General features: G+C 34.0%; 1 protein-coding gene across 1 annotated transcript in view; it reads left to right on the top strand.

Moving 5' to 3' along the window:
* CNTNAP2 (contactin associated protein 2) overlaps positions 1 to 27,755 on the top strand; it is a 1,026,949-nt gene that overhangs the window by 445,418 nt on the left and 553,776 nt on the right. The window contains exon 4 of the mRNA XM_058833182.1: positions 12,143 to 12,290. Within this exon, the coding sequence (XP_058689165.1) occupies positions 12,143 to 12,290 (148 nt within the window). The remainder of the gene's footprint in view (positions 1 to 12,142; positions 12,291 to 27,755) is intronic.

Below are 27,755 nucleotides of genomic sequence, written 5' to 3'. Positions count from 1 at the left end.
TAGATTATAATGCATAATGTAAGTGATAGTTGGAATCCTTTTGGTGATCCTGTTTTGAATCTTGGTGTTTAAGTCAGTGACACAACAACAGAATGAATTCCACAGAATATGAATGGAAATCCATGCTGTTATTTTAATCTGATTTTTCACATCCACTGCGGGAAAGGAGGAGAGAAACTAGAAGCATTAAAAGAAAGCCTGTAAAGGTTTTGCAAGTGATATCATGTTGTGATTTTGCAAGCTGTCCCAGACAAATTACAGATTTTGCTTAATTACCTGATTATTTTTACGTTATAGAAACAAAGTCAGTATTTTATCAGCCTAGCTTGATAGTGAACTATTCTTGGATATAGAGCAAAAGATGTAATAAGATCCAGTGACTGGGTGAACAAACTGAGTAGAAATAATGCATATATTTAACACTGAATAAAAGTGTGGAAAAGCTTCTGTAGGGGTGTGATAAATTTGATTTTTCTATCACTTTTGGAATCAGGACCAGATAACTTCATGAATGATGCACTACAGCCCAGACTGTGAACTTATTAACTGAACTATTGTATGAGAGTTGGCCTTGTGTCTACTGAACTCAGAACAGATTATCATAATGCTCCCCTCTGGCCACCAAAGTCAATTATTATTATTATTATTATTATTATTATTATTATTATTATTATTATTATTGTAAGCAGGGATGTAAGAAACAGTGAATGGATTTGGTTTGTTTTTAAAGGATCAGTGCATAAATAATAGGTAATTAATTCTCAACAAACAGTTCCAAGAGAATTATCTCTGTCTTACAGACAGAATGAGTTTCAGAGGAATTGGAATGTCGGTCTCTGTTCACACAGTAAGTAAGCAGCAAACACAACTGCCAGCAGTTATTCCTGGATGCTGTGCTTACGCCATTACAAGTGTTTACAGAGTCTTATCAAATGTCTGTAAAGGCATTTCCTGCAGGTGCTTTCTGTGATCCTGTAGAGAAACAGAGTAACATTACGATGGCCTCTTTCATCTGAAGAGCTCCCAATTCATTCTCAGCACTCACAAGTATGTTTTCAAAATACTCTCAGGCAGTAACTAAATAAGTCTAGAAGTCAGGAAAAGGGAAAGATAGGGAGATCCTCCTCCTTCCTATAAAAATCCACAAAATGTTTTTTTTTTGTTTCTCTTGTATTAGTTTTACAGAAAGGGATATGACAGACTAATAGAAATGAGATAATGGTGTCTCCATTCTACTAAAGCTGGTGATGCTAGAAATACTTTTCCTTACTGGAAAACAGTGTCAGTGTGACAAAGCTTTAGAAAAAAAAGGAATATACAAGAAGATTCACCGAGTATCTGCCAGCTTTTTCCTGATCAGTTTGGGCTTTTGCATAAGAACAGAACCACAACCATCCTCTCTCTGCTGCAGAAAATCCTTGTCACAGCCAATCAGAATCATAAGACAAGTATTGCATCTAAGTAGTGAAGATCTTTGTACACCAGAATTTCCACCTTCTCCTTCTACATGAGTAGTAAAACACATGAAGCTGTTAAAAATAATGTTGCTCTACTGGTATCAAACTCTTCTTTTAAGTTAGTGGCCGTGGAGTCTGTCAGTCCTGCTCTGTGATAGAAAAGACTGCAAAGAAGTTATGCTAAATTCAAAATGTCACTGCCTCCTTGGCCAGAGAAGAATGTATCCTGGCTGCCAAAAATAAATAAACCAGAAATATCTGAGTCAGATAAAATTGCCAATGCTTGTGAGGAAAAAAAATGATTTGTACGCAACAGGTAATCAAATGGCTCTAACATTCAATCCCCTAAGATTTATGGCACAGCTTCAAATTAAATTTAGGAAGTTTCTCTTGAAAGAAAATTAGGCTATTACTTCACTTTACTACTTGTTTAATGAATTGTAAGGAAAAAAATGGACAGGTGATCAAAATTTTAAAACCCTTCCCTCTTCCAATAATTGTAGATTTACCTTTTGTGATTACTAAACAAAGGGTTTGATTTGTGTAAGTCCTCCTGTTTCAGACGTTAACAGCCATTTGAAGGCATTTCAACTAAAAGGTATCTATACAGTCACCTTCGGAGTAGTAGTTGATTTGAACCTGAACAAAACAACAACATATAGAAGTTATAGATGCATATTATCTCTGAAAAAGGGAAAAATAAAACTTCTGGAAGCATACAGTTGCAAAAGAGGCAATGCGGTGAAATCAAATTAGGCACTTTAAAACAACAATAGGACCTTCAGTATTTCTTATTCCATTATTGTCTCTTTTGTTAAGACATCTAACGGTTTACTAAATTCACAGGGGTTTCAAATCAAAGATTACTTCGTACTCTGAACTTCTCATATAAATACCAGGCACTTTGTGTATGAAGACTGAGAATGGACTTGAGCAGAAACATAAGAATTCTGCACTTCTCCTAAAATTGTTTCAGTCATGCTCATCATAGCAGGAAATAAAAAATAAAAAATAAAAGAAATTAAAAAAAAAAAAAGAAATCCCTGAAGAAAGAGGTAGCTTCTGACAATTCATATATTTCTTTCCACATTCCTTTGTAAAACATTCTTGTGGCTTTTTGGTATCATTTCAAAAAGGCAAGTGGTTAAAACTGCCCTTATTTCCCTAGAAAGATGAGCAGCTATTGAATGCAAGTTGAAGGACAAGCCGGCATGTTTGAAGCCTGTCACATACTATAATTCTGCCTTCGGGGATTTCTTAGTAATATTCCTTTGATCAGTTTGAAAGGACTATTCTGGGGAATTCTACTCTAGGTGTTTTTCCTGAGACAAGAATTTTGTGTTTGCTTGCATGCCATTTTACTTATGATTCTCTGCATCTAAAGTTCTTTTAGCCTTATGCTAGGTCTTAGAAATTTTAAAATTTTGGAAATTTTCACTGACGTTTCTCAGAGTTACTTTTTGGTTATGTATTTCTTGCTCTTGTCCTGGGTCACAGGCCGGAAGGTTCTAAACTTGTGAACCTTTGTCAGGAAGATCTTAACTGAAGATTGTGATTTTTAGAGTATGGGCTCTGCCTAGGGTGAACAGGAGAATAGGAAAGGAAAATGATTAGTGAGTTCTTGTATCACAGCTTACATTGATACCTGTATCTCCCTTTGGAATTCTTAACTTTAGTGTATGTGAAATATTTTAAATAAGTTACTGTAATTTTCTTTCATCTTGACATGTTCAGAGAATATGAACACCCAGAAACTGAAACATGTTAGTGTAAGATGCCAATAGTACTATTATTTCCTTTTTTTTTTTTTGTTTAGTAATTTTTTGTTAAATCTTGACTTAATATTATATGTGAAATTCATTTATTTCAGAAATTTTGTAACTTGGAAGCATGCAAAAACAAAACAAAAAAGATACAAAATTATTTTAAATGCATACTTTTTATGTTTCTATAATTTTAAATCAATTTTGTAATGTTTTAATATTATTTGAGGACAGCTGGAACATGTTTAAAGACGGCTTATTGGCTTTTTTAAATTCAGTCTTACTTCCCATTACTGGGAAGCTTATCTGAATTATGGAGAATATAAGTGCTATCTGCAATTAACTAAAATCCCAGAATTAAACAGATACCAAAAGTATTCAAGAAAAACAAGTGATTATTTAGATTTTGTGTTCAAAGTTTGTTTATTTTATCTCAGTATACAATATTAAATTTATACATGAAGCAATTAATACAGAATAACCAGACTTTATTCCTCACTGATTGATTTACAATTCTATTCTTGCAACTATTTCAGATATGCAAATTTTTGTTTCACAGTTATTTCTTGCATGCTAATAGTCTAGTCAGAATTGTAATGAGCTGGAAAGCAGTCTCTGGACTCTTCTGTGAATGAAACATAGGAATGAAAACTATTCATAACTGAGAAAAATTTACCTTAAATATTGACCATCCTGATTTACATAAGACTCAAAATAAAAGACTATAAAACCAGCAAGTGCAGTAACTGTTTTGCATAGTTATAAACTGAAATCACAAATCAGTATTTTCTATTATGAGCAAAGATTGCTGTTTAGACTGACATGTACCTAATTAAGAGTTAAAAAGCTTTCTTTAGTTGCTGTGTCCTTACTGAAGATAGATGATTCTCAACAGGATTTAAAATAGATTTTGCCTTTGTACTTTTTCCTGCAGGGAGTTTTAGTCTTTTAATCCCAAGAACTAGGTCAGGTGGTGTGGAATGACACCACTGAGTTTGTGCTTTCCTCTCCTAAGTGCACTCTCTGGTAATAGCCTCAATTGTTTGGGTGGCAAGTAACCCAGCAGAGGAGTGGGGCTGTGCAAAAGAAATACGAGAAGCTTTGAGACAAGAGTGGTGCACAAGGAGTAAACTGTCCTGAAAATTACTGAAAAGCTATTTTTAAATTATCAATGTGTGCAAAAGTTTCTAAATACATCAGTAGCAGAGATGGAAAGAAACCTAGGACTGCTCTGAGTTCCTCTGCGTTTGACCTTCTTCTCAAGGTGAGAGCTCCTGCCACTGCTGAGCTCTGTGGAACAGCAGCTGATCAGAGAGCTGTTGCTGTTATTATTTCAGTAATGACTACAATTGTGCTTAGGTATCTTATAAACACATTCTTCCTGTCTCTCTTTCATTCTACAGAAGATGCAGAAGAAGTAACTTTTTGTTTATTAATGAATAAAAATCTCACAATTCCTGTAGAGAAATGCAGGTTTTATTCTGTCTGTACAACTGTTTCACGCTGGTTTTTGTATTCCATTTCTTTTAACATGAATCAGTCAGTGGGCAGCTTTTGGAACTAATGTGTTGATCACAATCATTATTTTGTAGACTACAAAATATGTTCTATTAAGATATTTTAATATAATATAAATATAAATTAATTAAATATTAATTTTAATAATAATTAATAATAGAAAATCAATATAGTAACATTTAATTAAATTTAAAATATTAATTAACATAATTATATAGTTTAATATATATTGTGTGTGCATTTATATATACACACAATATTATTATATTTTATTATTATATTGTATATGTTAAAATATTATATTTTACCCAGGAAAATTTTTATTTCACTGTGCAGCAACTGAAGAGTGGCAAGATTTTAATTTAGTTCCTATCTCCCACTTTGCTTCACTGACCACAAAAGGCTCAGCTTTCTAATTTAGGCACACATGTAAAAACTTCATTAGGTGCTTAATAAGAATTATTTTATTTTTCCAACCCCATAAAATAATTTAACTTTTACTCCATATTTTACGTGTGGAACAGAGACAGTGAAAGATTAAGTCAAAGCCACCTAATCATTTTGTGTCTGCCTGGAGCTATACTAAGTGCCACAGAAAATTTTTTTTGCAACTTAGTTGTCTAGCATCACATGGGATGCTGTCACAGAGAGAATCCAGCACCTGTGCTGTTGGCACACCCTATCTGTTGCCTTCATGGAACATGGCCCATTCCCATCTGGCAGTCCACAGGCTTGGACATTGTGTATACTGCAGTCTCTCATGCAAATAATGGACCTATCTTAAACCAGTCTTATTCTTTATGCTGCTCCTGGAGTGGGCCCTGCAGTGTCTAAGTGTGAAAATCTGTTTAGTTTATTTAAGAGTAAGAGCAAGATAATGATTACTCCCCAATGTGTTAAGAAGCTTTTACTAATAATGCAATCAGTTGATCTTGACAACAAAGATGGAATGTTATTCAGTGGTGGGAAGGCTGTATTTTCTCAATTTAGATCAAAGTTTAGATGCTGGATACTAAATCTTGGGAACAAATTGCAGAAGACTGAGATAGACTTTCATAGGTTAAATTTTCCAAATCAAGCTCATGTGTTTTTCCTCTTGAATTTAGACATTAAATTGAAAATTTAAATTGAAAAAACAAAACAAACCACTGAAAAACCTCAAGGTATTTCAGCCTCAGTTGTCTGGTGTATCAGGATGAATAATCACAATTTTCTTTCTGGGAATTGTATGAATCTCTGGGGAATTAATAGCAGGTAAATATGTAAATAAATTATTATCATAATGATATTCAGGAATTCATTAAGACCCTGCTGGAAACATAACTTCTACTAGAAGTGTTGACTTTACAACCCTAATGATATTTTAATATTTTTTGTATATAGCTTAGGTTTAAAAGAATTTTAGAATTGTTCCCATTTTAGGTCAAGTGGAACAAAACATACATGGTTTAGCATAGGGGTTGAAATTTCTTCCTCATTATACAGGCCTGAAAATAATTTCAGAGATTTGTGAATACCTGTTTTAGAAATTTTTCATGTTATGTTTGGTGTCTTCACCAAGAGAGAAGAATGTCTTTGCCAGTGAGATATTTCACACATCTCTGGAATATTGTATTTAATTTCAGGATGGAGAGAAACGTAGCACAGTTGATGCTTTTGCTCTGATGTCCCAAAAAGTAAAATGTAACGGTGTCCATGCATCTGTGTCCCTTATTGATGAGTCTAAAGGTTAAGGGAATAAGGTTATTAAATGGAGTTCTGGGCAAAAGAAAACTGAACCCTCTAGTCTGTACACATGTGCATTGTCAGATTTCCTACCTCAAATATTCCAATAATACAAAGTCAAAAAAATGTTGCTGTCCAGTCCTGAAAAGAAGTCAGTTTCCCTAGCAAAATTCAGATAATTTGGTAATATTTCTGTGCATAAATAAAGGATGAACATTTGTATGTAGAAGCATGAGAAAAGCAATTAATTCTTGGGTTTGGGATATATGAGCGAGATGGATAGGTAGTTCTTTGTTTGTTAAGGCTTTTGGCTTTAGACTTCATTACTCAAATTAAACAAAGATAATATCCTTCAACAGTGCCAGAAGAGGAAAGAATGTTTCACATCCAGTTACTGAGTCACGTTCTGGAAGCAGTAGCTGGGAGGATGTGAGAGTTTTTGGCTTGTGTTTGCTTGTGTACAGGAGTTTAATTTGTTTGTGTTCTTAAAAGAAAAACTGCAAACATCAGTACATTAAAATTCACAGATTTTAAAATGAAGCTTATATTTGTAGTTTTTCTTTCAGGTATCTAAAATTATGCTCAGGTATCATATCTTGCTCTTTTGTTACTGTCTTTAAATTTTGAAAACATTTTCTAGGAACATTATACAGAACTGAAATCCCTACAAGTTATCTGTGAATAGAAAATGACAACATTCCTTAAAAACTTTTTGAAACTTACAGATTTCTTGAGATTCTTGTTAAAATACCAAAAAATCAAAGTTCTTGTAGAGGAGGTTAAGTTCTTTTTAAATAAAACAGTAGTTATTAGGCTATAAAATGTTGGCATATTTTGTTATAAAGATCAGCAATGTTATGTTGCTAAATCATTTAGTTTTGTTTGGAAATATGAAATGCTAAAAGGCAGCAAATAAGCTTTTGGCTTTAGTCTTTGCATGTAGTGATAATTCCACTATATTAGTCATTAAATTATGATGAATATATGGTTAGAATATGTTTTCAGCATACAAAGAGAGAATTTGAACTTGAAAATAAGCTTCCTAGGAATTGGTAGGCAGACTTTTAGCACTGCACGCACTGTATAGGGGTTATATATATATATATATATATATATATATATATATATATACACATTTTTAAAAAACAGAGAAATGTGGCTCATGGAAGTGTATGGATAGCCACTGAAATTGGGATTTACCGCTAGCAATGGTAATAGAATTGAGTTCATATGAGCTCACCGTCATCAGCAGTATAGAGTGGCTCCCACTTATTGTTAATCCTGAGCTCTTAGGAGTTCTGGTCATTTTATAACCACGAATCTGAAAGATAAGATTGAGAACCTGGTGAATCATTGGAGGATTTCATCATTTGTGATAAGGGAAATTCCTGCTACAGCTTTTAATTACTTTCAGAAACTTTCTTTTTCTATTCAGATGCATTTCTGTATGAGGTGATTATGGAGGATGCTGTAGAAATGTTTTTTTTGAATGTGTTTGTTTTTAGGAAAAGAGTAGAGTATGCAAATTGTAGTGTTACTTGTCGTGCTGTTCAATGGAGAGAATTAAAAATGTTTCTTCAAATAAAAGGTTAAAAGATTACTACTTCCTATGACTTATTTTTACTCCCCACAATACACATGGAAGTACAGCAACCTGTCAAAACGGAGCTAAAATGGAGATAACCTAGGTCTCTTACTTTCTGATACGTTATTTGGACATTTATTTTTTTCTATTATTCTTTCCTTCTGCAACTTCTTTTCCTACCATATTTCTATCTTTTTTTTTAACCCCCCTACTTCCTCTTGAAGTTAATCTCTTACATTCTCCTTTACCCAGTCCTCTTTTTCTTGATGTTTGAATTTGCATGACACAGTTGGGCTGGGTTTTCACAGGTATTGAGCAAAGATAGGTTTCACCAGGAAAGAGTAATTGATGAAGTACAGGTTTTGTCTTTTTTTCTTAAATGTCCATGTGGTAAAGGAGGAACAAATTTTTGAAGTGTCTTGTCTTCTTTGAAATCTGCTGTGGATTTCAGTCAGCTTGTGCAGAACCAGTTAGTGATGTGAATTTTTCCAGGGCCCCTGGATTTGAACTGCCCTGCAATGCCAAGCATCATGCACTGCTGGTGGAGAGCTTCCAGTACCCAGCCAGCCTTGCCCTGCTCCCTGATGGTGCAGGTTCCTGAAAACACAAGTGAAAAACCGTTTCCAGATTTTCCTTTCTGTGCAGTCAGAGGGCTGGTAGCCACAACCAAAGCTGACAACATCTCACTTTTGTAATCTTTCTAGTTTTTTGAAAAAATTATTTGGTTTGGAATTTGGTTTTTTTTTCTATAAAATAAAAATGTAAAAGTTTAGTCAGCTTCATGCTTAGCTCAACTTAGAGTCCCAAAAAACAACGCCAGTTATGTTTCCTGAGGACATCATCTTCCAGCCTGTAGATGTTCCATATTTCCATATTTTATAATGGTATTTCTGTTTTCTATTTCTGCCATTTGTAGAGCTATAACAGCATGAACACAGATTCTGTACTGTTTTCATTACTGCATGTCAAAATAAAGCTAGAAGCATAGATATTTTTTCAAAAATTCAGAGACAGAAATTATTTCTTCCTTTTATAAAAAGGCAAAAAATAACTATTAAGACTATAATAGTGAGTATAAAATTAAAGTGGTGAAAAAAAAAGTACTATTAATTAAAGAAAGTTATGAAAAAAAAATTAGTAGTTCCTCATACTGGAAAAGAAATGTCATTGTACTATTCCATGCATTGCCCTATTTTTACATCATCCTTGGAAGAGCCTATACTGAAGCAATTTTAATACTCGTCTCTGGATAGATCATTAATTTGGATGGAGAATTCTTACCTGAATTGAGGTGAAGAATTAATTTTCCCCTTAACTAAGATTCTCTGGTATATATGTGATGATGTTTTTCAGCGAAATACAGGGTTTTTTTTTCTGCTTCACAGAGAGCTGAGAGATTCAAAACATCTTTTTGTTTATTTGGTTGAGGATCTAACCACTATCTTTCCATCATTTTACTTTTTGGTTAAAGTATGAAAACTTCCACATTTGTTCACTTAATAGCATTTCAGGCATTTCTGTGCCTCCTTATTTCATTGATAAATTCTTTAATGCTGAGAATTTATTTTTAATCTGTTATTGTAAAAAGCATTTTCACAATAGGAGATTTTATAATCTCCTATTCTTTGTCCATAGAATTGAGTACTGTAAAACTGTTGTAAACTGTCCTATTACAGGAAGCTAGAGTAATTTTGGCCAGTTTTACGTGCACATTACTGTTAAGCTGTGTGTTATTTCATTACAATACTTATATGAATTTATAATTTAGGTCTTCCATTTTTAATTATTGATTAGACTGTAGTTGTTCTTTAAGTACAGGATAAAAAATTTATTCTGATCATAACTTTCCATAGCTTTGCTTCCAAATTTGCCAAGCCCTTGTCTTCACTTTTCTCCAGGTTCTTTACCTATGTAAAGAGGTTTATACTGTCTCTCTAGTGTCCCCAAGTACAGTGGGGTGGATGAAACATACTGGTAAAGCCAAAGTGAAATTCAAAAATCACAGCATTTTTGCTAAAAATTCTGCTGAATAATTGATTATTTAATTTATTATTTTTAAACTTTATTATTTGGCCTGTTAAAATATGATGTCTGTCCTATAAACCTGCCCTGTTAAATTTTGAAAGTTATTTGGAGCTGAACAGAGTTTCCTCTTAAGGGGAGACAAAAATCTTGCTGTATACATTAGAAAGCTCCATTCAATATATGTTCAAAAGCACTGTTTGGAAAGGATTTGGGGACTTCTTTTCTTATCTTTTTTTCATTCTTATTCTGTTCCTGTCCTGTAGAGCACTACCTTTGAGAAAAGTGGTTGTGGCTAATAACATTCCCAGTCCTTTTATTGCAATGTGAGCTGAAATATGAAGCAGCTTACAGAATTCAGTATGCACTACAAGAAGACAAATGGTTTATAGAACACAGAATTTTGGAGTTGGGCTCATGAGGCAGTGTTTTACAGATAAGTGAGCCATTTTGTTTATTTTCCCAGTTTGGGTTAAAGAAAACACATATCTGGCAATAATATTTAAGTGACTTAATGTGATTAATAATCTGAAAAACTTGTTGAACTTATATAGGTATCCACTTTTTTCTGGAAAAAATATTTTGCAAGGAGATTTCTTATTGTAAAATGCTATATTTTATTTATTTGCTTAGCCAGAGATTAACTCCCTGTTTAAAAAAAATATCCTATTACAGATGCGGGTCTAAATTATATTTTTGAATCCTATTGGCCAGAAGAAGAGATTTTACAGCAATTGTGCATAATTTTCAAGGTTCTGTAAATTGACTTTTCAGTCTTGCAATAATAGGTTTTAGGCTGGTATTTGCATTATCCACAAAGCATGTATTACTGTTCCCCATTTATTTAAATGAAGGCTGTGTTTAAAAGATACTGTTCTGCTGGAGACTAAAGGGAATGTGTTTTATTAATCTGGGACTGCCTTATTCTCTGTTCACTATATTTATGCATTCAGCAGAGGTTACTGATTCATATAGCAGTAGAAACCCTTGAAATGCCAGGTACCAACTAGAATCGGCTCTCTTTCTGACAAAGAGCTGGTAAGACACAAGTCAGGGTACAAAGTTTGGAGAGCTACAGAAAATACTTCTGATTTTGAAAGTCTTTTTCATCAGTAATCTAATTAAATTATGTTGAAAATGTCATCTCTTCCTATATTCAGCTTCCTTTGACCATAGCACTTCTAGGAAATTTAAAAAAAAAAAAACAAGACTGAAACAAAATAACCAGCAAACCTCTACATTTAATAGAGTTTTGATAAGATGATATGAAGCATCATAAAATTAAAACATTCCCAAATGGAATTTGTTCTTGAGCTATGGAGCATTACTTTACGTGCTCAGTAAAATATACATTTTTAAAGGAATCAAAATTTTTATTTCCTCCATAAAGTTCTGTGATTCCTAGAAAAACATTAAGAAAACAGGCAGCTGTTCAGCAGGACTCTTTGTCATTGTTCAGTGTATACTTTCCTTTGTCTTCTCTTCAGCTCAGAAGAGAGAACTGTTCACTTCCTTGTGCCACTTATAATTACTTCAAAGACACTAATTAATGTCTCTTACTAACTTATCTATGAAGTGAGGAGTGCCATCACCATCATTTAGCACATAAATAGCTTCAGCACAAAAAAATTAAGGTGAATGTAACTGTTAGCACGTTATAATTGTGAATTATATATAATATTATATATATATAATATAATATATAATATATTATATATATATTTATATATTATATAAAAGTGAATCCACCAATGAAGGGATCCTGTGTGTCTTCCTTACATCAACCACCACCTGGGTCTACAACACATGGTACAAAAAAATTATTCTTCTTAGATATATTCTCTTAGTAAGTAGTGTCTGATGTAATTAGCTATTCCTATTGCTGTAAGCAAAAGACCAACTTAAAATTTATCTCTTTCAATATTTTGATGACAGTAATTTGTAATAGTAGTCCTTATTATTTGGGTTTTTTGTTCCATTATTGGTACTTATTATAGGATTTTATATGCATTTCTTCAGGTGCCAACCATATAGGCACTAGAACTGATATTTTTTCTTCTTCTTTCCCTTAGGCATTTCCTGGAAATACAAACTCTGACAGTGTGGTCCGGCATGATTTACAACATCCAGTTATTGCTCGCTATGTAAGGATAGTTCCTTTGGACTGGAACGGAGAGGGCCAAATTGGGTTAAGAATTGAAGTCTACGGTTGTTCCTACTGTAAGTTTTTCCATCATGATCCTTTTTTTCTCCCCTACATAAAAACTCGCTTTGAATTTTGGATTAAATCCAGATGTCAGAGACTTTTACCCCAGTTCCGGGATTGCTAGTTGTGTTACCCAGGGCTTCATGAAATATTTGCTGGAACTTGAATTCTGAGTTGATAGTTTGTTCTTCTCTGGAAGACGCAACATTAGAATTTGCAATAGTGCTTTGAAATTGCTCCTATTCATCTTCATGGCTTCTGTTGTAGAAGGCTTTGGTTATTCTATAAGCTTGATTGGGATGTATGAGAAAGAGATCATATTCAGACTAATGTCATGCTGGGTCTTGAGAGATGAAACAGAAACAGGATGTAACTTATTGCCTAGTACAAGAGATAAAATAAAAGCAATAAATAAGAATTATATCAGAATGGCTTAGATTGCCCAAATATCTGACACGTTTTCCTGAGATATTTCGTTGAGTATTTGAATGTGACTTCAGAATTTCTTCTGCAGTCTGCTGAGCAATGGTACAAGTGCTTCTGTAGTTAAGAGCAGAACTGGTAATGCTTTAAGAAATTAGTTTCTGATGCCCTTCCTTCAATTCAATCCAGTCAGTGCTTAAGTCTGCAAACCTGCAAAATTGAGTTTATGATATCCTATTTCGATGTAACTTTTAGGTAATATCCTGGATTTGTTGGTATTTTAGCTGCAAGATGTTATTTTAGATTTGTCTTTTAATAACCAGACTTTATTCTAAAATGAAGAAGACTCATCATTGACCTCATGGGTGACATAAGACCTACTGGAGCCCTTTACCAGTCTGACTAGGAAAAAAAAGCTGTGGTTTCATGTGTTTTTTTTTTTTTTAATTTGACTAGATAGTCAAAAGACTCCATACTTTAACTCAACACCAATAGAACCACGAAGAATAGAGTTTTGATATTATTTTTCTTATTTCCATACAACAAATGTTTTAAAAATGTATATTGAATCACAGAATTTCCCAACAGCTGCAGGAATGTAGTTGAGAAACCAAATCAAACTTGCTGTGGTATTGGTGCTTCTGTACTGGGTGGTTAGAAGCATTTGCAAAAATACAAGAGCAGGACCTGTTGCAATAAGACAAAGCGTAATGGTTCTAAACTAATAGGGACCAATTTAGAATAGATATGAGGAAGACATTTATTACAAAGGGGGTGCTAGAACACTGTAACAATTTACCCACAGAGGTGGTGGATATTCCATCCCTGGAAACATTTCAACAAGAGTTGGTTGAGGCTCTGAGGATCCTGATGCAGTTGAAGACGTGTCTGAATATTGCAGAGAGAATGAACTAGATGGTCTTTAAATGTCCCTTCCAACCCAAACTGTTCCATGTTTCTGTGATATCTGTTGCCTGAGGAACTGTAGGTTGCACTAAGTTAATTCCTACTCAAAGAGAATTGAGCTTCTGAAGTTTTAGGTACAACTCTGATTATTCAGTACATGGCTCTTAACAAACAAGTGTTTACCATCATACCACTAAAATGTTTTACGTGCTGTTTTAAGTATACCAAACACTACAGCATGCCTAATTTCCCAGCATAATAAATACTTGCTTCTAAGTATACCTCCTTGCTTGTACATCAAATGCAAATTCAGGGGTTTGATACTAGAAACCAACATCTAGTTGACTGTCAAATATAACTCTCTTTAGCAGAATAAAATGTAGCAGAATCAAACAAGAAACCCCATGATATTTGCTGCAATATTTACACATAAAATGATGCATTTTGACGAAATGAATAGACAAAATGCTGTACATATGTAACAAGATACTTTTAGAGGCTTAAAGTAAATGTGAGAAAAAGGTAAAGCACAGCTTGCTGACAAAATTATTTTATTGTTTGATGAAAATTGCTTGCTTGCTGAACTTTAGGAGGAAAATAAAGAGCATCTGCCAAGGACACAATGAATGGAACTATAAAAATACTAATAAAATGTGTCTTCACAGAAGAAGTAAGGTGGCCCAATATAATTTCATTTTTCAGAGAGAGTATTACTGGTCTGTCTTAGAAATAATTTCTATAATGATTGTAGATTTTTTTAATGTAAGATTAAAAATAATATATTCTGGTTTCATGTGTAAAGGGACTTTTCTTTCAACAGCTCTGTTTCAATGCAGTGTGGTCTTTACATGCAGGAATTGGGCTGCTCCCAAAATGGTATCAGTAGAGAGCAGCAGAGCGACTGAGAAGAAAAACTAAAAATCACTATGTAAAGAGGGAGGAAGGCAGCCCTTTGGTATGAATACTGTAACCAGGGAGTACTGTTTACAAATTCCCAGCTTGTCTTCAAATGAATTATTTGGAGCCAGGTGTAAATGATGCACCTTTCCATGTAGATGTGTCCTTTGGCAGAGGCCAAGTTTTTAACCTTACCATTAGAAGTGCATATATTTGCATATAAATATAAGCACTGCCATTAACCAGTATGATTTGCAGATTAATCCTGCTGTCATTTAAGGAACTAACCATTTAGATAATCACCAATTTTAAAAGCCTGATTAAAAGGTAGTCTTCTAGTAAAATCTGCCTCAATTTTTGGAACTATTACCTGAATAAAAGGCTGCCCAATATATCACAACTTTAATTTTTCTTTCTGTTATTAAATTAATGTATTATTTTACTTAGATATCTTCAGATATAAAAATAACATTTTCTCACATTGCACACAAGGTTTAATTGAGAAGCCATGCACAGTGACTGTAAAAACTCTTTCCTTGAACATTGCTGCAACCTGGTCATTAGCCTCAGACCTTTAAGAAAATTGCTTCCTCATATTGAACTGCTTATTCAAATATCAGGTCACTAATTGCCGTATTTCTGCTTCCTATTTTGTTTGTATACATTTATAAAATACACATTTAACTTTTTTGTACAAAGGGTGAAATGTCCTTCCTTGCCCAGCAAATCCAATCTGAAAAGAGGTATGTTTTCCAGAGAACAGTTAGACTTCACATCTATACCCTGAAGAAGTTAATAGCATTACCATGTCTTCTTCTTTAAGTTTGGGTTTGCTTTAAGTTTAAAATCTGTTCTGTCTTTTAAATTTCATCTCTGTATTTTGTGTAGATTAAATCTGTGGGGTGTCTTCTAACAGAAGAGTTCACAGAAAAAGAATTAGTGCCTTACTCTGCAAAAAGGTTCAGAATGAAATTTGTTTTGGTTTTTTTTCATCTTCTGTAGTGGAAAGCTGACTATATACTATAAAAAAAAAAAAAAAAGAAAAAAGTATTAAAATTGGGTAAACAACTTCCTTAATGGCTAATTTAATGGTAAAATTGCATGAGCAAAATAAGCTTGAAAAATCACAACAAATAGACTATTATATAACGTAAAAAACACTTTTTACTCAATGGGACTTTTAGCTTTTTATTTTAAAATTGTGAATTTCATAAACCCTACAGGGAAAAAGGGTCTTTACACTTGAAATAACATCATATATATAAAAGCAAATTACAAAGAGGAAAGCAATATAACCAAAGTAAAAATATCCACTGAAATCAGTTAAATGAAAACTGATGTCTGAATTTTATTTCGTGCTCTTTTGGAGATAGAGGGCAATGGCACATGACATGGATCTTCCACCATGTTGACTTTTATGAATTTTTGAGACGGACAGCAAAGACTTGGCATCTGGAGGCCATGAAAACTACAATATAGTACTTTTGCTACTGATTCATGAAGACCATAATAAGCTCCTACAGGATCATTGCCATATGAATAGTTCCCTTAATCTCCATCCTGTGACAGATTAATGCCTACAAAAAAGAGGAAATAAGCGTATTATTGCATAGGCTTTGGTTATGCTTTTCAAGGTAACTGTAAGAGGCCTTCTGTGTCATGAAATCCTGTGCGGAAAACATTCATGATATGTTTATTCATAGAGAAGTTTTTATATGGCTGTGCTGATTTTCTGGCTCTAAACAGTACATTTGTATCTTTTTGGATGCAGTTGCACATCTGATGGTAAGAATTTTCAAATTTCACATGACTCATTTCTGAATTGTAGGATACACTTGAAAAAACACAAACACCTGGAGATGGCAGAAAGCCATGCAAATATTCAATATACTCAAGGCAAATAGGTGGCAGGAACAATTATAAAGCTCCATAAATGGCTGCAAGCCAAGCTGTTTACATTCACTGATCAGCTCTATTTGCTAATACTTAGGAAGCAGTGGGACTGAACAAATGTCACATGACCTGTATTTGCAAATCTGTTCTTTTTCAGTTCTACTACATTTCATTTACTGCTATGTCAAATGTTACTGTTTCACTATTCTGATTGGTGACTGTTCCTTTTTTTTTTTTTTTTTTTTTAGAGAGGGAGGAAAAAGAAGGAAAAATAGTAACCACAGTCCTGTGGTTACTCCTGAAATAATAAATATTTTTATGGTCAGCATTTACTCTACAAATAGTAAAGTGAACAAAATTTTGGTTGTGGAATACAATAACTAAAATAAAATTTGGAGGTGCTCATAAGGCGTGAGCCAAATGAATAAATGCAAGAACTGATTAGGAAATACTGAAGTGGTAAAACCTATGGGCTGAACAGATCTTTTGGTTGTTGTAGTTAATCTTGTTTGCCTGCAGTGACTTTGAGTTAAAACACTGTTTCCTTTGACAGTTAATTCTTCATTCAGCTATACTTAGCTGCTTGGAAATTTACTTATTTGAAATCTGCTTAACTTGGTTTCATGCTATAGGCACTAACTAACTAACTATCTATGTTCCACTCTCTGTCTGGTGTGGTTGCCATAGACACTTAAAAGAGAAAATTCCATATTGTCGAAAATAATCTGTTGCATCCAAATAACAAAATTACTCTTTAAGGTAGATGAAAAACCTGCTTTATTTCCCTTTTGTTGAATCTTGGCAAGTTTCACTTGTCCAGATTCAAAGGTATACCTTGGGCATTTTGTTTCACCAGCATATAGCATAAAAAAACAAAAAAAAAGATGATCCAAAGTGTCATGATTCCTATTGAAATACCCTGTGGGAAATAAAATGAAATAAGCAATAACATGTTTCAATAAATTTATACATACATATCTCTGCTCTTACACTTTTGGTACATGTGTGAATATATGGCTAAATGGTGAAGGTGTTTATGTAGTTCAGTAATTGGCATAAAATTTCCTAGCTCTTCCTATGATATTTTATTACTTACATTAAATGTGCCACTAAGTTTTTTGGTCAGAATTTCCTGTCCACCTAAGTCATGAAACTTCATAAAAACATTAACTGTCAGTAAGGAAGAATATTTTTGAAGTGTTCATTTTGTAAAATCATATAATATTTCTAGAAACTATACTGACTTGCTGTAAGTGACAGTTCTTTGAGTATACAGAGATTGTAATGTAGGGGAAAAGCAGAACTAAAGGAATCATTTAGTAGAAGCTGCTGTGAGCTACAAAAGCTTTCCTTGTGTCAGTGGTTTGGATAGTAAAGATTTTTGCTAAATATCCAACAGGTTTTCCCCTTTTCTCTTAAATTTCAGTATTTGTCCTGGGAACTTCTATACCTATTTAAGTCTGCGTGTTTGATTTTTAGTCTTCATCTTCACAGCTTATGAGTGGCAAACATAGCGTGATATTCTCCTTCTGACATTAAAGGAGCATGGATGTAAACTTGTATCTAAGCTATGGAGAGTGAGGAAAAGACCTGTGAACCTTTTCTTTGCAAACTTTTAAAGATCTGTTTGAATTTTTGCTCTGTTGGTAAGTTTGCTTCCTTGTTAGTGTACTTTTTTTCTACCTTTTTGTCAGACAAGAGATTTGTTTTTTTCTTAAGGTCATGAAAATGGACACCTTTTATCCTCCAGATAGTCTCAGGTCATTGCTAGTCATTTAATAACAGAGTTTGGTAATTTAAGACCAAAAATACCCTCTGTTTTTTATAAGTATTCTCAGTACAGATTGTTCTTCTCTATGGCCTCTCCAGGAAAGAGCAGTTGTGATTGTTCCTATATACATGTTCATATATTTTGGCATGAAAAATAAGTGAGAACAGTCTTCATTCCATTTATTACCTTCAGTTGTTATCACTGACAAACATAAGCCTCTTTTGGTAGTAGATACCACTTAAAATTTAAAATAATAATAAAAAAGTTGCATTGTGTTGTTTGGTTTTTTTTTTTTTTTAATGCATTAAGAAATAAACTTCTAAAATCAGAAGATTCAGGCTGAAACAGAAAAAAAAAATTTCCAAATACCTTATTGTTTACTTTTAACATTTTTTTCTAAATCAAATGTTTCAGAAAGATTTGACATAAAAGGAATTTTTATTAAAAATATATTTATATTTTAGTCTTAATATTTTTGTTAATCTGATGCAATATGAGATTTTTTCCTCTCTCAACTTTTTGCATCCAATAAAAAAATGAAAAAAATCCATTATTTTCCACTTGTAATTGTAAGGAGGCTACTGGCAGATGTTCTCAAGCACCACAGCTTTGATAAGTGCAACAGCCGTGTGTATTCTTTACAGGTTCATTTGTTAGCTGGCAATGAAAGTATAATCAGTGTGCTGGTTTCAGCCGTGGTGGAGTTAATTTTCTTCACAGTAGTTGGTGCTGGGCGGTGTTTTGTATTTGTGCTGAACACAGGGTTGATAATACAAAGATGTTTTTGCTTTTGCTGAGCAGGACCTGCACAGAGCCAAGACCTTTTCTGTTTCTTGTACAGCCACATTGATGAGAAAGTTGGTGCTTCTTGGAAGGCTGGGAGGAGACACAGCCTGGACAGCTGACCAAAGGGACATTTCAGACCACATGGCATCTTTTGCTGTGTATAAAGTGGGAAGAAGAAAAAGAGGGGGATTTTTGAGGTGATGGCGTTTGTCTTCCCAAGTAACCATCACATGTGATGGGGCCCTGCTCTCCTGGAGATGGCTGAGCACCTGCCTGCCCATGGGGAAGTGGTGATTGAATTTTTTGTTTTGCTCTGCCTGTGTGTGGCTTTTGCTTTCCTTATTTAACTGTCTTTATCTCAACCCCTGAGTTTTCTACCTTTTACTCTGTTCTACCTTTTACTGCTGTTTACTCCAATCCTGCTGGTGAGGAGTGAGTGAGTGGCTGTGTGGGGCTTGGTTACTGGTGAGGGTTAAATCGTGACAATCAGCCAGAGAAAAACAAGTATGTTTTGTAGGAATACCTGATCCACCAGCTTGTTCAGTCATATTCCTACAGAGTTTTCAATTGCACTTGAGTATTTTTTTATCACTCATCATTTCCTTTAGAAGGATGTAAGCAGCTGGCTTGTTTGAAAAGGTTATTTTAATTCTTTTTTTCCTGTGGAATGAAGGAAAACTTTTCCCTAGCATATAAACAGAATTTATGGCCAAATTTGATTAAATTGTGCAGGGTTTGATGAATGTTTTTTAAAGTCAGATCTGGCTGTTGTGTAAAAAAGCAGACTAATGTTTTCTAATTGGTTTTCCAGCAACTGCCCACACACACCACAGAAGGGATCTTCTATTCAGTGGTCTGTAATCAGTTAATAGGAAAATGGAGATTTAAAACATATCCTTTAATAACCATCTGAAAATATCAAAACCAGAAGCAGAGCTAGAGTGTGCTTTTTCACAAAGTAAGAATGGTTGCATTTAGGTACCTACAGTCAAAAGCTTCAGTCTAATCACAATAGTCTTGCCTTTAATCTTTTTTTTTGCCTGAATGATGGTCTATGATGGCTATGCCCAGCATAATATTCTTGCATTCCTGTGAGTGGTGATTGATCCATTTGTCCATGGTGACTTATTCACTAAAGAAATCAGGTAGGGATTTTTTTTCTCATGAAACAACAAAAAAAAAAAAAAAAAACTCAGCAGATTTCAAGCAATAGGTCTTGGTTCTATGCCATTGATTTGGAGCCTAAAGGGCCTCACTGGTGTTTGTTTTTTTAAATTTTAAATTTATGAAATAAAATATATTAAGGATTCAGCTACTTCCAGACCTATTCTGCTTTTTCTCAGAAGTCTGGGTGAAGATGATGCATTTTGTATTTTTTATTTTAGGCATGGCAAGTGGAGTCTTACTGTGAGTAAGTTCTTATTTCCTCTCTGCCAAAGGTTAGTGTTCTCTGATTAGAAAGTGCACATATAAAAGAGTCAAAATTACTGAGAAGAAAAAAGCAAATTTAACTCTTTACAGTAATGCTTTTATGAGATTAAAATGAGCCTTGGTGCTTACATGTAGTATATCCCTACATGTTTATAGACAAAATCATGTTTCTAAGTTGGACTCTCATCTTCATGAGCATACTTTTGGAGAGTTAGGTCACTGTGAGCCAGATTCTCTCTGAATCCTCTAAAACAGGGAAAAAGTTCAGGATTTTCCATCTCATAAAGGTGACATTTTATGTCCCTTCCCTAGTGGCCAAAAAGTGCCAAAAAGGCCTCACCTTTCAGTCACTGCTGCTATTGCCCTTCAAAAGATCCAAAAAGCTGGAAGGGACCTACAACAGTCCAATTGCTTAACCAATTCAGGGTTGACCAAAACTTAAAGACGTTATTCAAATGCCGCTTAAGCACTGTAGCTCTGTTAATCACTCTCACCAGACTGCAGGGGATTTTTAGACTAAAAATCAGACATGCAGACTGCTTTTTAGAGCTAAACTTAAGAATGCATTGTCCTGCTCCTGGCTGCACATTCACATTGTGTTAATGCTTGTGAGCATCATCTCTGAAAGAGAGTCAGAAAAATAAAACAAAATCCTGTTTCCAGTTGTAACCTTTGTGTTATATGTGTTTCAGAGACTACTGGCATTTCAGACAAATATTAGCATTGTTGTTCGACTCACGGTGAGCACAGGGAATGGAACAGAATGGAATAGAACAAAAGGGAACAGAATAGAATAGAGCATAGCAGAACACAACTGAACAGTTATGTTTTGTTATGCCCAGAGTTCTGCATGAGAAGCTAGGACCCAGGTGTGAGGGCTCCACCCTGGAGAGCAGCTCTCTGCAGTGTGGGTGGCAGGACCATCCAGGAGACAGGGACAGTGTCACAGCTCTGGGATGAGACCAAAGCTTTCAGTTTATCATATGTGTTTCTCATACTGGTTCTGTTGGTGTACAAACAATTTTAGAAATGCTCTTAAATTCTTAGTCCTCCCTGAACCAGCATAAATTTCCCAACAGCACTTCCACCCTGAGATAGTGCCTTGCCAATCCTTGCCTTACCTTCAACTTTCCTGATGGAATACCCATCCAGAGAAGGAACATTTACTTTTCTGTCCAGCCTCTCCTGCAGATGCAACTAACTGGAGAATGAGATAAAGCTACCTGGAGTGTCCTGCTGATATCTATCCAGTCCAATAATTCTCTTTTGCCAGAAGCCCATAAGAAAACAAACAGGCAAACAAATTTCTTGGTGTGTTTCTTATACCAGTGAATTAAACTAAAATAAATATTTGGCTTAACTGAATATCCTAGATTCAATGGCTTTGGTTATGAGGATGTCAAATGTCTCATATGCTTTCTGAGACTGGATTCTTTGCTGCTTTTCTTTTAGTCTAAGTATTTCTAAGTCCATCACAAGAAGTTTTTAATTCACAATGGCAGAGGAAGTGTTCTGTGCAATACGTATGGAAAAATGTTAGCTCTATTCAGATGTAGCCCTTTTGATTAGGAGATTTGACACAGTATTTTAAGCTCCATGAGGCTGGAGCATTTCTGGTTTTGTTCTGATTGTACAGCAAAACAATGGAAATTTTTGCTCTTGAATATAGTTCAAGTTGAAGTACTTTTGTGTATGGTTTCATCTGGATATTTGGATGGCTTCCTAAATTGCTCATTGAATAGAAAAGGCTTAAAGAACTCACTTCCTAAGTACCTGTTTGTACTTGGTGCAGATTGAGGTGAAGGAAAATCCTTTTAACAACAATAGTGATTTTTAGAAATGCTGTCGTGCATCAGTGATGACTAAAGCCTTTATAGTGCCCTCTTTTTTAACAGTGCATGTAATAATAGTAAAACAGATGTAGAAATGTGAGAAAAAAATTAAATGTCTTTTAAAGATTTAGAATTAATGTGACACTTAGAATTTTACTATCCTTTAGGATTTCATGGTGGAACTAATTAAATACTGCAAGAAAATTTTAAATATGTTTGTAAGTTTGCGCACGTCAATTTAAAATTCTGTTTTAACATTTTACAAACGTTTAGTCAAACAACAAGGTACAAGCTAAAATGGCAACTGTAAGCAAAGAGTGAAAATTCACACTCATATTTGTTTGTAATCATTGTATTCTCATGGTGACTTGAATTCTGAGATCTACTTTCATTAAAAGGAACATAAAGTTATATGAATTGTAATCATATGCATGTATACCTATATCAAGTACTTACTCTGACCTGTTTCTAAAGTAGCTGCCATTCCTATACTATCTAGAAACTTAGAAAACCAAGCTCTTCACATAAGTGCTTAGCAATTCTATAATTTCAAAATATATCTTTAAATAACTAAGAAAGCTGTAGAAATTTTGAAAATGATGCAAGTCAATCCAAAAATGAGAAAAGATCAGCCAGAACTTTAAAATTTCATATAGATAACTGTTAAAAAATAATGAATATCTTAAAAATAAATAATAAATAAATATTAAAAAAATTATTAACATCTTACAAAATCTGATCTTACAAATCCTCTAGAAACTTTCCTGCACAGTGATGTTTCTATCTTTACATTTCCAGATTGACAAGATAATTGGAGTTTAATTAATTTAGTAGGGACCTGTTCTCTAGTCCTTTTTTTCTAATAGACCATATGTATTTAAATGTCCTCTTGGTCTTAAATAAATTGAAGAACTTGAGAAAATGGCTTTCTAAAGTCACAGGTATATTAAAATGAAAACATCCTTAGAGGGTTAATAATCTCCTTACCTAAAAAAGCTCTACAAATTCATTAGGAAGAACTGCAATTTCTGTACCAAACCTATGAGCAAGTCTGGTGATGCTGTTTTTGTAGTGATTTGTTTTGGTAATTAGCTTTGTTTACAGTGAGTCAGACCCAGGGTATTTTGTTAAGTGGTAATGAATCAGTAAAAAGAAGCAAACTTTCAGTTAATGTGTACAGGCCAGAGAAGGCAGTTGCTAATTTTCTTCAAGGTGGGAGGACATTTTTATAACTGTGGTACAGGATGCTTGCAAGAGTGTGATATGAGAAAAACCTGTTGAGCCTTATGTCTTACAGTAAATTGTTCTTAAACTGAGGCACCAGTTCTAACAAACATCTTCAGTATTGCCCTTTTATTGACTGCTCTTTGAGGAGAGTCAAAAGGAACCTAGTAAATCCTATATTTCAGCTGTTTATCATTGCAAGTTTTCTCTCAGTGGCCTAATTTTCTTTCCCATCCATTTTTAGTTTTCTTCAAAAGTTTCTGCTATGACTTCTATCATTGCTTTAACTGTGTATAGTTTCCTGATTCCAGGCCTTCCTTGTCTGATTTTTCATAAATACAGCGTGAAAAACAAGGGAACATTCAGGATTTTTTCCAAATTTTGAATGACAGCAGAAATGCACAGTCCTTTTCATACATTTAGATAATGAATTTGTGTCCATTTTGTGAATAAAAGTTAATTGCCTGGAAGTCCTCACTTGTGGAAAAGTGTTAGAGTGATTTCAGTTGGACTGTTTGCATAATCAGTGTTTTTGTACCTCAGTGTCATTTAAATTATTTTTATAATATGGATATTAACAGTTTGGAAATGTCAGGTTCTGGATGTATGATAAATTTCAAAATCAGTTGGCAGAGTTTCACCCCATTCAAAACTCAACAAAGGACTTACAAATATTTAGGAATAGGATTATTTGTAGCACCTTCAGGGGGAGGTTTTTGTCATCATTAGTTGCAATGTAATTAATCGTAAGTATTAATTGTGTACAGCATTGGTGTTGGAGGAAAACTGGCAGGATAATTGCCCAGGCACTGAGTATGCCTCTGTAAGCCTAAGCTAGATCATACTAGAAATCAGCCAGTTTTAAAATTGAAAGAAGGCATTACCGTGTCTTACACACTGTTGAAGATTTCTGCTAATTTGAAGTAAATTTTGGAGGTAACAAAGGGGAAAGAAGTCTGTTGGAAGTTTTTCCACTGCACACTTTTAGTAAGACCTGGTGGCATCTCACCAAAGTCTTTCTGTCAGTCATGATTAAATGCTTACATCATTTTCATGCATTTTGTGCAGGCAAGACTTCAAATCAAACACAACTCTGAGTTATGTGGCATTTCTACTGAAGACCTTTAATTTTGCTTTATTCCACCTTAATTCTGAGCCTAGGTTTGACAGCTGTGTCTTAAGATAGCTGCTGACACAGTGAATGAAATCTCTCCTTGTAGCACTGTATTTTCCACAGATGAAGTAGGGGAATTTGAACGATTGATCTTCTGTCATAATGCAGACATTAAATACTTGTTGTGAATAAACCAACCTCTTCCTTTTATTAAATCCAGCAGTAGAGAGGAACTTTATCAAGCTAGGCAAGCACATACCCCCAGGTTATTTCACCCCAGAGAGATCTCAAATATATTTTCAATGTGCTTTGACTTTTATTTATGTTAGTAAATGGATAAAATGAGTATTATTCTTGTATTTGGGTGTGCAAGTTTCTGTGTTTCTAATAGAATTCTTAATTTGAACTGAAGGAAAAATACTTCGAATAATTCAAATCCTACTGAACCTTGGAAAAACACCTCTCCAAAATTAGGACAGGTTGAAAGTTGTTTTCCTTTCCTAATAAATTCTGATAACTTAGAAAAGTTTGCTGCTCAGCTGTGGGAGAAAGGCCAACTAGAAATGTAATACCCTTTTTTTAAACTTGTTTTACTTTCTTACATCATAAAAGTTGAAAATACTTAGCATGACTGAGTTTCATTTGTAAAAGAATGAAAGTAAAATATCTCAACAGTTAATAATCTTTTTCTGTAAAAGAAGAAATCTTCTCATCTAGCTGTCACAAATTTTACAAACATCTTTTGATGCAATTTATCTTTGGATTTTCTGCATTTTTCTATTAATGGTTTTAAGTCAAAGAATCAGCAAACCATCATCATTTTCTGCTGGAAAGCATTCTGCTGCCAAATTTTCATCCATCCATACTAAATAAAATAATAACAAAATCTATTTAAATTTGTGCTACAGTTTCTTTCAAAGAAATTTTCCTTGTTCTTACTGCGGTGCCATTTCCCTTGACTTTCAGGGAACAATAGTAAAACTGTAGTTGATAGCTTAACAAAAATATAGTATTTAAAATCACAAGCAAAATTACCTAGGACATTTATAGAAAATTGAAATAGTGCATTTTTTTATAGCTTTATACATGTTTTCTCCTGCATTGCAGAGTGCAAGAGTAAACCTTATACAACTGAGCTATTTAAGAGTGTTGGCATAGAATGTATCTTAATTCTTTTTTTATATGTGCTGTTTCAAAGGGTATCAGTCTGTTTCTTTCCGCTTTCTGGCATCATTTTTTTTTCTCTACTCAGTTTTCTGAACTCAACAATTGCTTGTCTATGCAATCAGTGTTATGGGATTGTAAACTGCATTGACTCTCAAGACTCTAAAGCTGGAGTTTCTGTTCAGATACTGTCAGAAGAGACTCACGATGAGCCTGCTGTACCGGAGGACTGTTGCTGTTCTTCGAGAACTTTTGTGAAGTATGTGGCCATGTAGTCTATACCCAGTTCAGGGTCAGAATTATGCAACCAGTGGGGGTAACACAGCTTCTGGGGATAAGGCAGAAGTTAGAGACAAAGAAGATGAATGCAGGGTTTTAAAATAAAGTTGCTCTTTATTTTCTTCATTTTCCCTCCAGCATCCACATTAAATCCTAGGTTCTAAAAAAGAATAGTGATGTGAGTCCTTCATGATCTTGTCTATGAAGTAGTCCCAATTTCTGATCTCTCTCTTCAGATCCATTGATTTTCAGTCTCCAATTCCTTCTCTCTGTCATACATGATATTCTTTCAGCATACTGGCTTTCCACTCAGATTTATTTCAGCCTCTTTCCTTTCAAGATTTTTCATGGTTTTGTGAACAACTTTACAGTACAAAGTGACCTGGACTTTTGTTGTCTTCAATGCTTTAAAGTGTAGGCTTTTTCCAAAGTTTCTGGTTTTCAAAGTAAATCAGCTTTGTTTAGATGTTGTTTCATGTATTATATTTCTATAACAAACACCTGACTCAACATTATATTGAATTTTATAAGAAAAAAAGTCATTATTAAAGTTTCTGAATCTTATTTATCAATTTTATGGATTTATATGTTTCATTTAATCAAACCATAAAAATTTAATTAGACTTTTACAGATTAAAAAAAGCAATAAAACTGACATTAATATATTTTATTCATTTTTGACTGTTAACACTGCAAATTTAATTTTTTTCCTCATGATGGATAAGAGATGATGTGGAGAAAGAAGCTGGAATTTTCTGAGGAAAGAATATTGCATTCACAGTAAAACAAATTATGACCATTTATATCGAGGACAGTATACTAATTTGAAAAGAAAAAATAATGTTTATTCAATTTTGAACATTTATGATGGTGTATTATCTCCTTTAAAAAAATAGTGACCAGCTGTTGTAAATGTTTGCTTGTTCAGGATATGCTTAGCAACACACAAATCCCCTCAAAGCTCTGTAGGCATTTTTAATCCAAAAGAAACCTTGCCCAAGTGTTTCAGAGCAGAATATGCAGAGGGGGACACATTAATCTGATACTTGAAGACTACAACTTAGATCTTGTAAAAGGAAAAAAAAATAAGAAAAAGAAGTCAATACCCCAGAATAAATATTCTATCAGAAATAAAGCAAAGGAATCAGTGACATCATTGCCGTAAAACCCTTGAATCAATCTGGTATTTTGTCAATAAGACATAATCCAGAACATTAGGAGAAATGTGTTTTAATTGCTTAGTGCTTGAAAGCTTAAAATATGTAACAACGTCATAATAAAAACATATTAACAATTAATGCATGTCATACTGAAACCATATAAACTGTGGAGCTACAAATTTAAAATAAACAGAAGCAAACCAAGTTGGCCATTTGTTGTTTAATCTCAAAACTAGATTTACAATTCACAGTATCCCAATACATGCTTTTGTTTCCCAAACAATGAGATCAAGTGGTTCCCAGAGGTACATCAGCACTGGTAGGATGGGGATCCATGGATGAACTGAAAGAGGGTTGGGTTGTCATGCTGGTATCCAGCCCTCATTTCGGTAAAGTTTCTGGGGCTGGAAATAATCAAGCTTTGTTGCATTCTTTGCTGGTGTATGAGAGAGATAGGTGGACCTTTCAATTCTTGGCTACCTTTTTTGTCAACTTCATGTCTTTCACAGTGGTAGGGACATGAGAGCATTTCTACATCCTGTTTATTTCATTGAAACTTGCATGAAACTTATTAGAATTCTTTTCCAAAACTCCATAAT

Source organism: Poecile atricapillus, chromosome 2 (genome assembly GCF_030490865.1).
Source record: "Poecile atricapillus isolate bPoeAtr1 chromosome 2, bPoeAtr1.hap1, whole genome shotgun sequence".
Classification (NCBI taxonomy): Eukaryota; Metazoa; Chordata; class Aves; order Passeriformes; family Paridae; genus Poecile; species Poecile atricapillus.
The sequence above is the reverse complement of the archived record's forward strand: the minus strand, read 5'-3'. Positions and strand labels throughout refer to the sequence as shown.